General features: G+C 35.8%; 2 protein-coding genes across 6 annotated transcripts in view; one reads left to right on the top strand and one right to left on the bottom strand.

The window, feature by feature from the left end:
- LOC106670472 (uncharacterized MFS-type transporter C09D4.1-like) overlaps positions 1-15,059 on the bottom strand; it is a 49,502-nt gene that overhangs the window by 29,752 nt on the left and 4,691 nt on the right. Inside the window, exons 1-2 of one of the 5 annotated variants that reach the window (XM_014400864.2) lie at positions 14,727-14,872; positions 2,944-3,028 (exon numbers count right to left, since the gene is read on the bottom strand). In XM_014400864.2, coding sequence (XP_014256350.1) covers positions 2,944-3,022 — 79 coding nt within the window. In that variant the 5' untranslated portion in view covers positions 3,023-3,028; positions 14,727-14,872. Of the gene's footprint in view, positions 1-2,943; positions 3,029-3,090; positions 3,279-3,560; positions 3,776-9,805; positions 9,845-14,726; positions 14,873-15,059 lie in introns of those variants that run through there. The other 4 variants (XM_024230410.1, XM_014400863.2, XM_024230411.1 and 1 more) reach the window with 4 other exon arrangements.
- Positions 5,502-15,059, top strand: part of LOC106670473 — a 24,934-nt gene continuing 15,376 nt past the window's right edge. Inside the window, exon 1 of the mRNA XM_014400869.2 lies at positions 5,502-5,609. Within this exon, the coding sequence (XP_014256355.1) occupies positions 5,600-5,609 (10 nt within the window). The 5' untranslated portion in view covers positions 5,502-5,599. The remainder of the gene's footprint in view (positions 5,610-15,059) is intronic.

Genomic DNA, 15,059 nt, shown 5'->3' with positions numbered 1-15,059 from the left:
TTTTTTTTTTTTTTAAACTGGGGCTTCCGACATCTAGGTCATTTCAGCCCCAACTAAGTAAATATTCTATTTACACTTTCAAACACTACATTCATACACATAAATACATCCATACAATACACTCATTCCGTTTGGTCGGTGCAGTACTTGACATTCCTCCACCGACCTATACTCAAACTAATCAAGATTGGGGTCGATGAAGTACTTGTATAAATATTCCGCCATCGACCCCGAACACACACTCATACGCTCTCAACGTTCGAGGGGCGATGATGGTGTTATATTTAACCCTCGCCATTCACGCTAATAAATACATGCACTCAGACAAAACATATAGACACACAACACATAAGACATATTGTATACAATAAAAAAACCCAATTTCCCCTAAAAAGCGGAACAGGGGACCCTGAAACTCGCTGCAGTGCTCGAGTACCATCTTAAGATTGGATGGCCGCCTACACGCTCCCTGTAGGGAGCCAAGGCATGGCATGTTTCCAGTATGTGGGACACATCGAGCAACCTTTCTCTGCATAGGGGGCACCTGCGCGGGCTTTGGCCCAAGAGCAGGTGCCCGTGTGTCAACCGTGTATGGCCTATTCTTAATCGCGTAATGACGATTCCTTGTTTCCGGCTCAGGTTCCCGGGGGGGGGGCATCTACGAATCATGCTCTTGACGCGCAGAAGCCTCTCGGACGACCGATAGAAAAGAAATTCGGCTTCTCTAAATTGCTTACTTAGGTTCTACAAGTCTTATTGGATTTTGATCAAACTGTTAAATTGCACGATTTAAATTAATAATAATGGCAGATAGGGCGTCGGTGGCCGTAACGGTTTAGGCGTTGACACGGCGCTCATCACTGTAAGGTAAAGGTCCCGGGTTCGAATCCAGCGGCCCTGCATTCGAACCCGACGTACTTTCAATTGGGCTTTTTTCAAAACCACCGGCACCCCGAGGGTTGATATAACCTTCGCTATTGCGAAAAAAAATGGCAGACATGCCCTCAAAAGTATGACCCCTGCAGCTTTAACTGTTGTTCTATTTTTAAAAATTTTTTTTTGTGTGTTTATATAATCGCGATTGTACAGGGCACTTTATCTCTTGGGGTCAACGAGCTCGAAGTCCAGTTTAGTACCCAATCGAACTCATTTGCAACCAACTTAAGCGACAAGTACTAGTTTCACGAGAAAAAAAGCTGTTACATAGTTTACTCGAAAAATAGTCGGTTTTTAGAATTTTTTTAGTTATTAATAAACTTTGATAGCTTTTGCTATATGTTTATTGCAATCTACAGAAAAATTCTCTAAAATGATACATTCAGATAGTTGTTTTGAACAATTAGAACGGCGAAATAAAAATATTAAAAACGGAAAATTGTAACTATCAAAAATTTTTGGCGAAACCAGGGTCTATTATCAAAAAGTGGCGTATACTTGTCCGATAATTTGGAGTGTAGAATCACCAAAAAAAAATTTGGCCCCAATCCGAGAGACACATTATTTAGGTACATGTTTAAAATAGGAGACAAACCTGTTATATTATTTATGCATTTATTTCCATGTTTAATTTTAGATTTTTTCATTTCAAATTTCTCAAACCAATTTAATTCCATCCTTTTATTAAAACTCTGTAGCACTGTTGAATTTAAATTTAATTGTGTTCAGTCTCATTTAGTTGGTCCTTGAATTCAGAAAATTTGTTCAATTTTGTTCGAACACGCACCTACAAAAGCTACTCTAAAACCATCTCGTTTAGGAATTTTCCCTACTTTTTCCCATAGTTCACCAATGTATGGCAAGCAACGAAAACTTTTCAAAAAACGATTAATTTTTTGTGCGGTAGTTGAAAACGATTGTTGCTTCGTTTAAAGTTAATTTTTTAAAACCTTTTTACTACCAACCTATGAATAAATATTTCTTGAAATCCTTTGTTTTTAGCCAAGGTTTTATTTGTTGTTTTTATAAGCAGCGGTGTTAATGGGAGTTTCAGCATACGTCTATGAGCCAAATGTGTTCAGCAGCTTTTTGGGTCCATGGGGGAGAAGACTCTCCTGGTATATCATAGTGTCTGTAGTTGTGGGTTTTCTATATACGTCTATTTCTATTTGTTATATGAACAGTTTGAAGTCTTAAAAGTTTAAACACCATCTTTATTTATTTCCAATGTAAAATTTATACTAGGGTGTAAAGAATTAATTAATTGGTGGAATTCTTTACACCCTAGTATAAATCTAGAATAGGCAGAACAAGATCGAGATGCCAATCGCTGGCAACGTATAAAACAGGCCAAGCACTTCAACTGGCATGCCAATCGCTGGCAACCTGGATACCACGCATACGTACCTCAACTGGGATGCCAATAGCTGGCAACGTATAAATCGGGACTAAATACCTCAACTGGCATGCCAATAGCTGGCAACTAATAAATTAGGACTAAGTACCTCACCTGGGATGCCAATACCTGGCAACGTGCATACCAGGCCTAAGTACCTCAACTGGGATGCCTATAGCGGGCAACTTATAAATTAGGACTAAGTACTTGAACTGGGATGCCTATAGCTGGCAACGTGCATACCAGGCCTAAGTACCTCAACTGGGATGCCTATAGCGGGCAACTTATAAATTAGGACTAAGTACTTGAACTGGGATGCCTATAGCTGGCAACGTGCATACCAGGCCTAAGTACCTCAACTGGGATGCCTATAGCTGGCAACGTATATATCAGGTATTAGCGGTGAGTACATAATTACATCAAGCCCGCTTACAATACCTTACCCTCTACACCACTACTTAGATCATCAATAAATAAAAAGAACAGGTTGGGCGTTGTGATATTTGCTATTTCTTGTTTAGTGTGGATCAATTTAACATTTCATTTTACACCCAAATTGTAGTTCTTCACTCTCAATTACACAAACAGACAAAACCGATCTGTCTACTTACTTTTTTTCTCTTGTGCTTGTGAAAGTCCATTCGGCTCCGTGCCTGCTTCTTCTTTGTCGACAGGCGCTGGTTCGTCCATCTCGGCCTAAAGAGAAAAACACCTCAGATCATACTCTAAATTTTAATAAATTTTCAACACGATCACACATAAAACGACAAAGAGTCCAAGTTCTTCTCCGTCAGTGAATGCTTTCCTTCGCTTTCATCGAACAAATAACACTGTTTTAATAACGAGCTCGTAATAGCTTCGGCTCGTTTCCATAATTACTAAATCTATTAAGAAAGAGAATCTGTTGTGAGTGTAGTCAGTATCAGGAGGCAATCGGTTGTAAAAAGAAATTCGTGTATGGAACTGAAAATTTGTTCAAGAAACATTTTTTTAAATACATATGTTTCAGTTAACCAATAATTTAAATTGAATTTATAATTTTTATATAAAGTGTGGTTTAAATGAAAAAATTAGTAACACGAGCTCTCCGTGGCATAGAGCCGGAAGTAGAGGGTTCGAATCCCCCTCGTGTCGCTAATTTTTCATCTCAACCACACTTTACATAAAATGTGTAAATTCAATTTTAGAAGTTGATGACAATTTTTGTACCTGTATTAGTTGTACTTACTGATGAATTTAGATTGAATCTCTCGTTGAACTGTTTTGGAATAACAAAATTTCCTATAATTTATGGTTTGAGTGCGTAGTTAGTGGAAATGTAGTGCCTATTTTCCGCAAGATACAAACAACGCGTAACTTGTTTTTCATAACAGTTAATTGTTGTTTCGTACTCGATCCTATTTTCCAAGGGTTGGGTTCACTCAACTGACATGATATTGAGGGCCCGCTTCAAGAAGAAGACGGTCATTTGATTGCAGACCACAAGGCGGGAGATAAACTAGGTAAAATAAGCAAACAGATTGCTCAATTTTGTTTTTAATTAAAAGTTTAAACTGTTTGACCAACGAGATAAAAGTTCTACTAACTTTACAATATTTGATTGACTGAGATTGACAGATTGACTGTCAAATTGAACACATTTAATCTTTTACACTGCAACAAATATCTTTGTTTTTATTTACAATCGCGTAATAAATTTGATTTTATATAATTGAACGAGGAAAATTAAAAAAACAGTTTTTTAAAATTATATTATTATAAAACAGAGCGGTTCTTTGGGGTCCGACAACGACTAGGTTATTCCTGCGGGTGTAATTAAAGGCAGAGCAGTGAAATAAAAATACCGAGACGAAAGCACAGTTCTACACGTACCAACTCAAAGAAGAGAGATCACTGGGATTCGTAGTAAGAAACCTGCATCACACAACAACAATCAAAGCCATTAAGGAAGAGCTCAACGAAATGATGTTCAACGTTACCAACGTCTCCAACTACTCTTCAAACTCCTCAAATGAGAGGAAATGACGGGACAAAAAGTGTGCCATTACCATTGTTTTTCGTGGATGTCGAACCCACATCCTTTGCCCAACAAATATACGGAGCGACGTCAATTTTCCACACGAGAGTGAAGGTAGAATAGCTACTTCCTCGGAGGAGATAGTACAATGCTTCCATTGTCATTAATAAGGACATGGTAAGACGTACTGCCATCACCTTCCGAGATGTATCAAGTGTGGTGTTATGCACAAGGGCGAAGAGTACCGAAAGAGCCTCAGCCGTCTGCGCTCTCTGCGGTAAAAACCAACCAGCAAACTACAAAGGCTACGAGGTGTATCAACAGCTAAAACGTCGGACGCGGCCACAAAGACAACAGAACTCCACCCCCCAAACTAACTCCTGCCATACCCGTTCAGACTGGTACAGCCTAGGTGCACTGACCCTTGTTATCTGGTTGCTCAACAACTCGAACCAACAACCCTGCCCCCTCACATGTTATCTAGAATGCCACATAAAACAAATTAAAAGTGATGTATTTATTAGCATGAATGTGTGTACAGTACAGCGAATTTAGTAGTATAGTACATTGATGGCGGAATGTCAAATATCCAACGATCTCCCAATTAGGCTAATTTATGTCTAGTTGTTTATAAAGGTACAGGGGTAATATTTTTATACATTTATTAGCGTGAATGTGTGTCTAATACAAGAGGGTCGATGGTGGAATATCGAGTACTCCTTCCAACTTCAATTAGACTAGTTTTATTAACGTGAATCGAACTAATAATTCAAAATGTATAGAACATTATGAACAAAACAAAAATGTTTTAGAATTAAGTTAAAATGTTCGAGATCGCTTTAAATTGAGCTCCATGGTTACTGCTAAGGTCCTTCTAAATATGTACTAAGGGTGATGACCCCTGTTCTATTTTGCAACCGGATTTTAGTGTTCAACAAGAAAGCTGAACTTTTACGTAAAATTTCGTTTTTGTTAACGTGTTGCAGGTTCCGTTCGACGACAATACTGCCAATTGACAGTAGTGACTGTCAGCGTCAACTGTCAGTTGTCAGTTCTGAGCGGATGAACACACCTTGAGAGTAGGGGACGGAGCATGCGCCCGTCGATGGAAGGAGGACGGCGAAGGGCACCGCTATGCCGCATCGCACCGCCGTTTTCTATCCCCGGCTTTTTCAGTCGGTCACAAGCATCCTCGAAGGGTATAAGGATTCTTCAATCTCAAGTTGGACAGACGCTGATACTTTACAATCATGCCATTCGGTAAGTCGTAAAAAAAGTAAATAAATAAATAAAAATACCACGGGCATCAACTCCATGATCACCATTGATCTTTGTACGGATCAGTTTAATCAACAGCCGGTCTATTGGGATAATTGCATTTCCTAACGAAACTAGGACATCGCCACGCCTAAAAATATCTTTTTCTTATATGAAGTTTTATTATAAAAAAACTCAAGATTTATTCATAACATATTTTTTAATGTATCTACTTTAGGTTTCGTTGATGTGTTATTACATTCTATAGCGTTTGAAGCTGTCTTGTTAGTTTAATGCCTTGCTTATTGAGTTAAAAAACACATTCGGCCCTCATTCATTGGGTTCCGCCCATTGTCTTCCCATTCAGTTGTACGTCTTAAAGAAGTGTTATGAATATCAGCTTTAAAAAGATTTTCTTTTTTAAAAATAATATATTGTTTACCCTAGGCGATAAATTTGTTATGATAAATTTAGTTTTACTAAATCACTACTAACATGTTGACAAGCAACCTATGAAAATATTCCAAAGGTCGCGGTATTGAGACGGTCTCAGCATTTATGGATCTATTCTATTTGATTTTGTTTATTTTCTTTTAAAAAACATCCATGATAAACGGTCTTGGAATTCATGATAAACGGTACAACGATGCCAGATAGTTTTTAACAAAGGTCATCGCTTTTATTAAAACCTGATTCATCCCCGGTCTCTGGCCATGAACTCTCGCTCTCGGGGATCTTCAGAGCTTGAACGATAAAGCTGTCCTAAATACAACTTTATCGTTTTGATTCAGTTAGGGACTTAGGGGTGTTGGATTCCGTCTAGGTCAATTTATGGTCCAGTCGCGGTGGAAACAGGGATTCCTTGGCATGTTAAACCCGCCGACCGGTAGCGATGTTCCCACGAGCGAAGACCCCAGTCGTTATTTCCGTTGGTGATACCGTCTTGTTTATAATTAGGCTTGTTGTAGCTGGCCGTCGGTCACCGATGCGCCTTTTCTTTCAGCTTTAAACGGATTTGCTTTCTGGAATTATGTGTAATTAATTTAAAAAAACAACTTCCTCAAACAAAATGTTCTTGAATCATAAATCTACAGATGGTGCAGTTGTTTGTGTTATAGACCACACATCCTCATCTTAAAGAGTAAAGAATGTGGGAACTGCATGGGGACCTTCCTAGACGTGTCATAAGAGATCGACCTTGTGTGGCATGAGGGTCTCCTATACAAACTAAAGCCTCCTTTCTCCTACCTCACAGGACGATTCTTCCGATTTCACCAAGGGTCGGACTACTCTGAGTATTGTCCTGTCGGAGCGGGAGTGGCACAGGGCAGTGTGCTCGGACCTATCCTGTATCTCCTCTACACCTCAGACATCCCAACTACAATCTCTACCCTTCTTGCATCCTTTGCAGACGACACAGCTTGGCTTTCTTCTTACAAAGAATAGCCGAATGGAGCAAACTTTGGAGGATGACGAAAACAAATTCAACCATGTTACATTTCTCTCCTAAAGCAAAACCCCTTACTCAGTATTCCCCAAGCCTATCTCCAAAACGGGCTGTGTACGCTACTTTGGAGTTTATCACATACAAACGTAACTAACTACTTGGGCGGAAATTTAACTTGTCGACAAAAAAACTGACGGTACAAAGCACTACTGAATTGGTCACATGGACTAAAACTATGTGGCCTACAAACATCCAACAAATTCAGTATTCAGAATCTATTATGTCTCCAATACCACCCTCTACAACGACCTCAAAATACCGTTTGTAAATAAATTAATCGCAACCAAATATTTTAAGTTCTACAAACTACTCTTTACCTTACCTTATCCAGCCCGGAGGACCGATTCGTTTGAATGGAGTAGCGAGAGGACTCATTAGACTTAATCACAAGGTTACAAAAAAAGGACGAAAGTGACAACCGCTAATTGTGTGACAACATAAGGCTAAATGTACTCAAAATATTATATATCAAATCTAAATGATAACGAAATTTATTTGACCTCTTACTTCTATACGGATCCAAAATATTTCACAGAATTTATGCTAATAGGTATAAAAAGAATTAAAATAAATAATTTTGTATTTAAATGTAAAATCCTATCAAATTTACTACAATTGACAAAGAAAAAAATTTAAATCCCTCGTTAGGGTTGTATAGCTTTTTATTTCTCAAATTAACCATTTATAACTCCAAAATAACCCTTTTTAATTTTAAATTAACCATTTTTAACTCCAAAATAACCCTTTTTAATTTCAAATTAACCATTTTTAACTCCAAAATAACCCTTTTTAATTTCAAATTAATCATTTTTAATTACAAATTAATCATTTTTAACTTCACATTAACCCTTTTTTTATCTTCGATTTAACAGTTTTTAATTTCAAATTAACCCTTTCTTTACAGCATTAAAAACTTAGGTGGTATGAAATAATTGCTATAATGAAATAGAATATAGAATAGGTGTAGAAATAGAATATAGAATAGGTGTAGAAATAGAATATAATAGAAATAGTGTAATAATTATGAAATAAAAATTAGAGATTTTGTTTTTTATCCAAACCAATTAACGTAAATTCTATGGTATTAAAAATAATAAAGTCTTTTACAGAACGAAAAAAATTGGATCCGTATAAAATTGAAAGGTCAAATAAATTTCACTACCTTTTAGATTTGAGGCATAATATTTTGAGTAGATTTAGCCTTATGATGCCGTATTATTATTATTATTTTTTTTTTTAAGGCTGGATAAAGAATATTGGTAAGGTAAATAGTAGTTTGTCTATCTCTCCCTCTCTTTGTCCTCCTCTCTCTCACTCTCTCTCTCTCTCTCTCTCTCTCTCTTTCTCTTTCTTTCTCTTTCTTTCTTTCTTTCGCTCTCTCTCTCTTTATCTATTTATGTATCTATCTATCCTCTCTTTTTCTTTCTCTCCCCCTCTCCTTTTCATTCTCTCTCTTTCTCTCTAACTCACCTAATCTCTGTCTCTCATCTCTCGCAACCTCATTCACTCTCTCACTTACTCTCTCATTCTCTCAACTATCTCTAACACTTTTTCTTTTCTCCCTCTCACTCAATCACTCACTATTTTACTCTCTATCTCTAACTCACGCACTTTCCCACTCACTCTCTCTTACTCACTTACTCACACTTTATCCCTAACTCACGGACTCCCACTCATTCTTTCTCTCACTTACTCACTTAAACACTCACTCACTTACTTAATATATATCTCTCTCACTCTCTCTCCCCCTCTCTCCCAAATTATTCCACTGGTTATGTATTTATATTTTTAGTACTTTTTTTGTTCTTTTCTTAATATTAATACACCATACTTCCTAATAACGCTTCATCACACTGTATACCGTGAAGAGATCATTGAGCTGTATATAAAATAAAATAAAATTCTATTGATTGATCATTTCCGTTTGATCTGTTTAAATAAGATAATAAATAAATCCGTTGAAAAATTTTATACGACCGGTTAAAATATTAATCTTAAACTAAGAAGGAGTTACAGATTTTTCCTATTTTTCTTCCTTTTTTGATAAAATGTCGAATTTGTGTTATCATCGGTTAGAAAGTGCGCGCGGCACGTCCTTGTCTTTAAAAAGCACAAATATTTGCCTTCTGAAGAATCTCAGGAATGTGTTTAGAGTTCAGAAGCGTACGTATAATAAATTTCAACTGAAAGAAACGCCAAGGAAAAATTGCAATTTATAAATTTTACCCCTTCATGTTATTACATCTTTCAGGTTCTAACGGTAAAAATAAACTTATAGTTTTATAACTCAGTTTCTTCACACTTTTTATACGAGAATAATTTTGGATTGACACTACTTTTTGTACAAACCATAGAAAATGCAGACTCTATAAGCAATTTATGCCCTTTGCTGGTTGCAAGTTGATCATACTTTTGTAATTACTATATAACACAAAAAGAAGTAAAACAACGAAAAAATAAAATCACCTTTACCATCATAAAATAATGTTTTCATCTTAGTAAAACCTTAAAACCATATTAAATTGTTTTTCTTTTCATTAAATTTACAATTTAAATGAACAAAGCAAATTTATTCACAAATTCCCAACCGCACATTACATACCCACTACTCTTCAACGTCCTAAATCCTTGAAAGGTACCTTTAATGCGCTTAATACCAATTCTAAATACTCATAAAACCATTCCTTCTCACCGATCCAGCTTCCGTCCTCTTCATTGCACGATCCAACGAGTTGTCGACACTGTCTTCTCCGCTCTAGGGAATAAATAAACGTAGCACAGGCTTTTGATAGGGTCTGGCACCCGGGCATGCTTTATAAACTTAAACTCTTCCTACCCTCTCCTTATTACATCAGCCTGAAATCATATCTAACTGACCGCTCTTTCAGAGTGAGGTGCGACAACGAGTTTTCGGAAGTCAGACATATACAAGCTAGCGTCCTACAAGGAAGCATTTTTGGTTCTATTCTTTTGTATCATTTATACTGTTGACCTATGTATACACCTAACATCATCACCATTTACGCAGATATACTGCAATTTTGTCCCCTAACTCGAATCCGATCCTAGCTCCAACATCCAAGAACACCTTGATACTGGCGCAAAAAGTGGAGGACAAGACTAAATGAGAAAAATGTACCCAGCGTACATGGAAAAAACCGTCTTCCATTATGCACTGTACATCAACAACAAAGAGATACCGACTGCCTTACAAGTTAAATCTTAGGGCTATGTATAACGTAGACAACAGACATACTTGGACAGACTTGGAATCCTCGCACAAGATTTAAGAGGCAAAAACCTAACAGAAGATTTGGACAAATACGAAGACTTCTTGCACCGAAACCCGTCGTGGCCATCTACTCCAAACTATCCTTATACAATACTTTACTGCGACCACTTCGGACCATCCAACATCCAGCGCATCCAATCGTTCCAATCAAAAGTCCTCAGACAAATCGTCAAAGCTCGATACTACACCTAACCACACAATCCACAACGACCTCAACCTACATCATTAACCACACAATCCACAACGACCTCAACCTACGTCTTTAACCACACAATCCGCAACGACCTCAACCTACGTCATGAACCACACAATCCACAACGACCTCAACCTACGTCATTAACCACACAATCCACAACGACCTCAACCTACGTCATTAACCACACAATCCACAACGACCTCAACCTACGACACTCAACAATCCTTTTGTCAACGATCTGATCCGTTCCAGATTCCAAAAGTTTCACACCAACCTCTCGATCCATCCTAACCTCACTGCTCGAGCCCTGTACATATTCACCTCGAGAACCCGCCTCGTCACCTTAGCCAACGATGACCTCGAGATCTCCTTGCACCTTATTCCCTCATACTAAGTACCAGCATAGGCCTTAGTGCTAGTGCTGTGACCGTGTGAAAAAGCGTTTTGTGATGACATTTGTTATATGTGCGAATTGTATAGGCTATTAATAAAATCATTAAAAAAAAAACTGAAATGTCAAGATTAAATAATATTTTACTCTTCCATGTTGTAATTACCGCAATGTTATTTAATTTTAGAGCTATGAATTTTGTAATATTAAAACAATCACAGTCAAAACAAGGGAAATAAATTATTTAGCAAATAAGCAATTTTACTATCTAAATGTGCTTTCGTTGACAGATTGAAACTGTGATTTTTTGTGTCTATTACGCAAAGGTTGGATTAAACATGGGAAAAAGGTTTTCCACTTGCTTCTAAATGCATTTTTTTCCTTCGCCTCAACAAAAATCTACTCCCACGCTTTTGTGATTCAGTTTCTTATTTGCGTAGGCTCCACCTACCATTGGCGGAAATTGCTCAATTATTCGAAGCTCATTGAAACGAGAGAGGTCGACAATATGGGCCAAAGCCTACAAACCTTTCGGATCGGATTATTTCTGGATTTTTCATTATTACGCTCAAACATTTTCATTTGACTAGAAATAACGATAGTTGTAAAATTTATTGATTTTTTCCCCGTTATTGAATATTGCACAACGCCATGGCCATTGTGAAATACCAACTTATTACATAATCATGGGCCACCTCCGTGTTTGTATTTGTCTCGCAAGCGAAAATTACGAAAAGTGTCGACTCGTTTTCCTGTCCCATAAAATTCTTAAAAAAAGAAAAGCTTGCAGGATGTCTATACTAATTAAACGGCCCCAAACACGCTCATCACATATGTCAATTTGTCTGAATCTAAATGAGAAGAACTGTATTCTCAATTTGCCCTTCAGGTGTGTCAGTGTTCATGTGGTAGTGTCACTGTAAGAGTATGGCATGGCTGGCAAAGCCCTTGCAAGGAAATGCCATACCGCTGAAAGGTCACGAACCCTTCTGTGGTATAGAATTTACACTATCAATGAGTACCTTAGACAAAAGGGCAAAATCGAAATGAGGTAACAGTGGACTTGATTCATTGGGTATAAACATTCGAAGAATCTCCTAAAAAATTCTGGAAGGGAAGAAATAACAGAAGGCATAATAGGAAGTAGGAAATAACTTCGAATCCTAACAGGATTCGTAACTGGACGCAGCAAACTAAATGGACACCTGAAGAAAATTGGCAAAACCCAGCACGGCACATGCAGATTGTGTATAGAAACAGAGGCCACACACACATACACACCTACGAACAAACGTGGGACCACATTTGCCCGCAGGTTTTGGGATGTGGGCCTATTAATCAAATTCCTTAACTAGGACTCACCGGTCTGCTATAAGTACAGGACAGCTCTTAAAGGGTGCAGCCCAAACATTACATCTACGTCTACGCATGGCTGACAAAAGGTTGATAATCGTTTTTCGCACCCCATATGCATATTTTGAAAAAATAAAAAAAATTGCAGAAAATTTTTATCCTTCCGAATGCAGGCTTTTTTCCCCAAAAAACACAAAACTGTAGCATTTTAATTTAAATTAAATTAACCCTTTTAAAATTAACCCTTTTAACTTCAAATTAATCTTTTTTTAATTTCACATTAACTTTTTCAACTAATTACCCCCTTTTTAATTTCATATAAAGCTTTTTTAATTTCAAATTGACGTTTTTGAACTTAAAATTAACGATTTGTAATTTCAAATTCACCCTTTTAAACTTAAAATTAATCCATTCTTGATTTTAAATAAACCCTTTTTTACTTCCATTTAATCCTTTTTAATTTCAAATTACCACAACAAACACAACCAGTTTTGAATTAGGAAAAATATGACGTACAAAATTGTACTAGGCAATAGGTTATTTTGACTATAGGTTTTACCAAATTACCTTTTTTAATCACAAAATATCGCTTTTTAATTTCAAATTAACCTTTTGCAATTAAAATTAACCTTTTTTTAGTTTCAAATTAGCTCTTTTTAATTTCAAATTACCACAACCAACACAACCCTTTTTGAATTAGGAAAAAAGTATGACGTGGAAAATTGTACAGGGCAACAGATTATTTCAACTACACGTTTTACCAAATTAAACTTTTTTAATCTAAAAATATAGCTTTTCAATTTCAAATTATCCTTTTGTGATAAAATTAACCTTTTTAATTTCAAATTAGCCTTTTTTAATTTCAAACTACCACAACCATTTTTGAATTAGGAAAAATGTATGACGTACAAAATTGTACAAGGCAACCGATTATTTTGAATACACGTTTTACTAAATTAAACTTTTTTGATCTCAAAATATCGCTTTTTAATTTCAAATTAACCTTTTGTAATTAAAATTAACCTTTTTTAATTTCAAATTAGCCCTTTTTAATTTCAAATTACCACAACAAACACAACCCTTTTTGAATTAGGAAAAGGTCGTAACCTACAAAATTGTACAACGGGAGAGATTATTTGACTGTGGATTTCCCTTCAAATTAACCCTTTTTAACTTCCAACTCCGTTTTTCATTTCACGTTAACCCTTTTTTAAAGAGTTAAAATACTTAGGAGACGGTATGAAATAAAGCGTGCTAAGAAAAATTCCTTTACATACATTTTTTTTCTTTTTAAAAATATAAAGTCACTGCCCTTAAAAGACCATCTGAAAATTAATTACAATTAAAATTCAGTTGTATCTTCTTTGGGGGTGAGATAAAATGATTCTTCAATTAAATCGAAATTTTTAATCGATTTAATCGAATCATTTGTTTTGTTATTTAATTTTAAACTATTAACTTTAATTGTAATTAATTTGTATGCTGTGTTTTAGATAAGAACTAATTATATTTTTTTTTAATTCTCAAAAAAGAAGATTTCTTATTTTTACATGTAATTTTATGTAAATTTTAATTCATTTTCCTGTGTTATTTTACATAAGAACCCATTTTATAGGGTAAAGAAATCAAAATTAAAAGAAGAATCGTTTATTTCCATACTTAATTTTAAATATTTTTTAATTTTAATTGTAAATACTTTATCTATGATCTTCTAAGAGTCCAATGATTTTATATTTAAAACAATCAAATAAATAAGAATTTTACATTGCTTATATTTCGTACTATATCCTTAAAAATTTTTAATGCTTTAAAGAACGGGTTAATCTGAAATGAACAAGGGTTGACTCGAAATTAAAAAGTGTTTATTTAAAGTTAAACAGGATTAATTTGAAGTTAAAAAGGATTAATTTGATGGTAAAAGCCTCGTCCAAATAATCTCTTGTCTTGACAAATTTAATGCCATGCCTTTTTCTTAATTTAAAAGAGGTCGTGATTGGTGTTGTAATTTCAAAATACAAAGTGTTAATTTGAAGTTAGAAGAGGCTAATTTAACGGAAAAAAGCTATAGTAAAAACTCTTGCCTTGTAAAATTTTGTATGTCATGTCTTTTTCAAATTCAAAAGAGGTTGTTTTTGGCGTTGTATCTTTGTCGAAATATTTCCTTCTTTTTTTCCTAACACAATCACGGGTTTAACAAGTCGAATGTTAGCTTGAGACTATTGGCCGACGACGGTTTCAGAAAATTGAAAAAGAACGAGAAAATTGAACTGAACGAGGCGGGCTCCGACCAAAGATCAGCTAGTCTATTCAAACCGGTCAATTATCTCAGAACTATTTTTTGCATTTCTATTTTTATGCACGGCAAGGAAAACGCACTGTACCTTGTGCTCTGTGGAGAAAGTCACACGAGCAAAACTTTCCTCTTAGACGATATGGTTTCTGATAAGTACCAAGTATCATTTACCCCATTGAAAATAAAAGATGAGTGATTCTTGTTGACTAACTCGAACCCGAGCTGGGGAGGTGTAGTTGGCAAACTGTGAATTCTTTTAATAATGAACAGTTGCCAGATGCCATTTCGACAAACTACCACTGCTCTAAAATTGAATTGTAGTATATAATAGTTTTCAAAAATGGTGGCTCATTCTACAAAAAATCTAGATTTCTTTCAAATAGAAAAAAAGAGTACATCAAACTGTCAAATAGACCAGGAC

This window comes from Cimex lectularius, unplaced genomic scaffold, assembly GCF_000648675.2.
Source record: "Cimex lectularius strain Harlan isolate CLEC.00 unplaced genomic scaffold, Clec_2.1 scaffold31, whole genome shotgun sequence".
NCBI lineage: Eukaryota > Metazoa > Arthropoda > Insecta > Hemiptera > Cimicidae > Cimex > Cimex lectularius.
The sequence above is the reverse complement of the archived record's forward strand: the minus strand, read 5'-3'. Positions and strand labels throughout refer to the sequence as shown.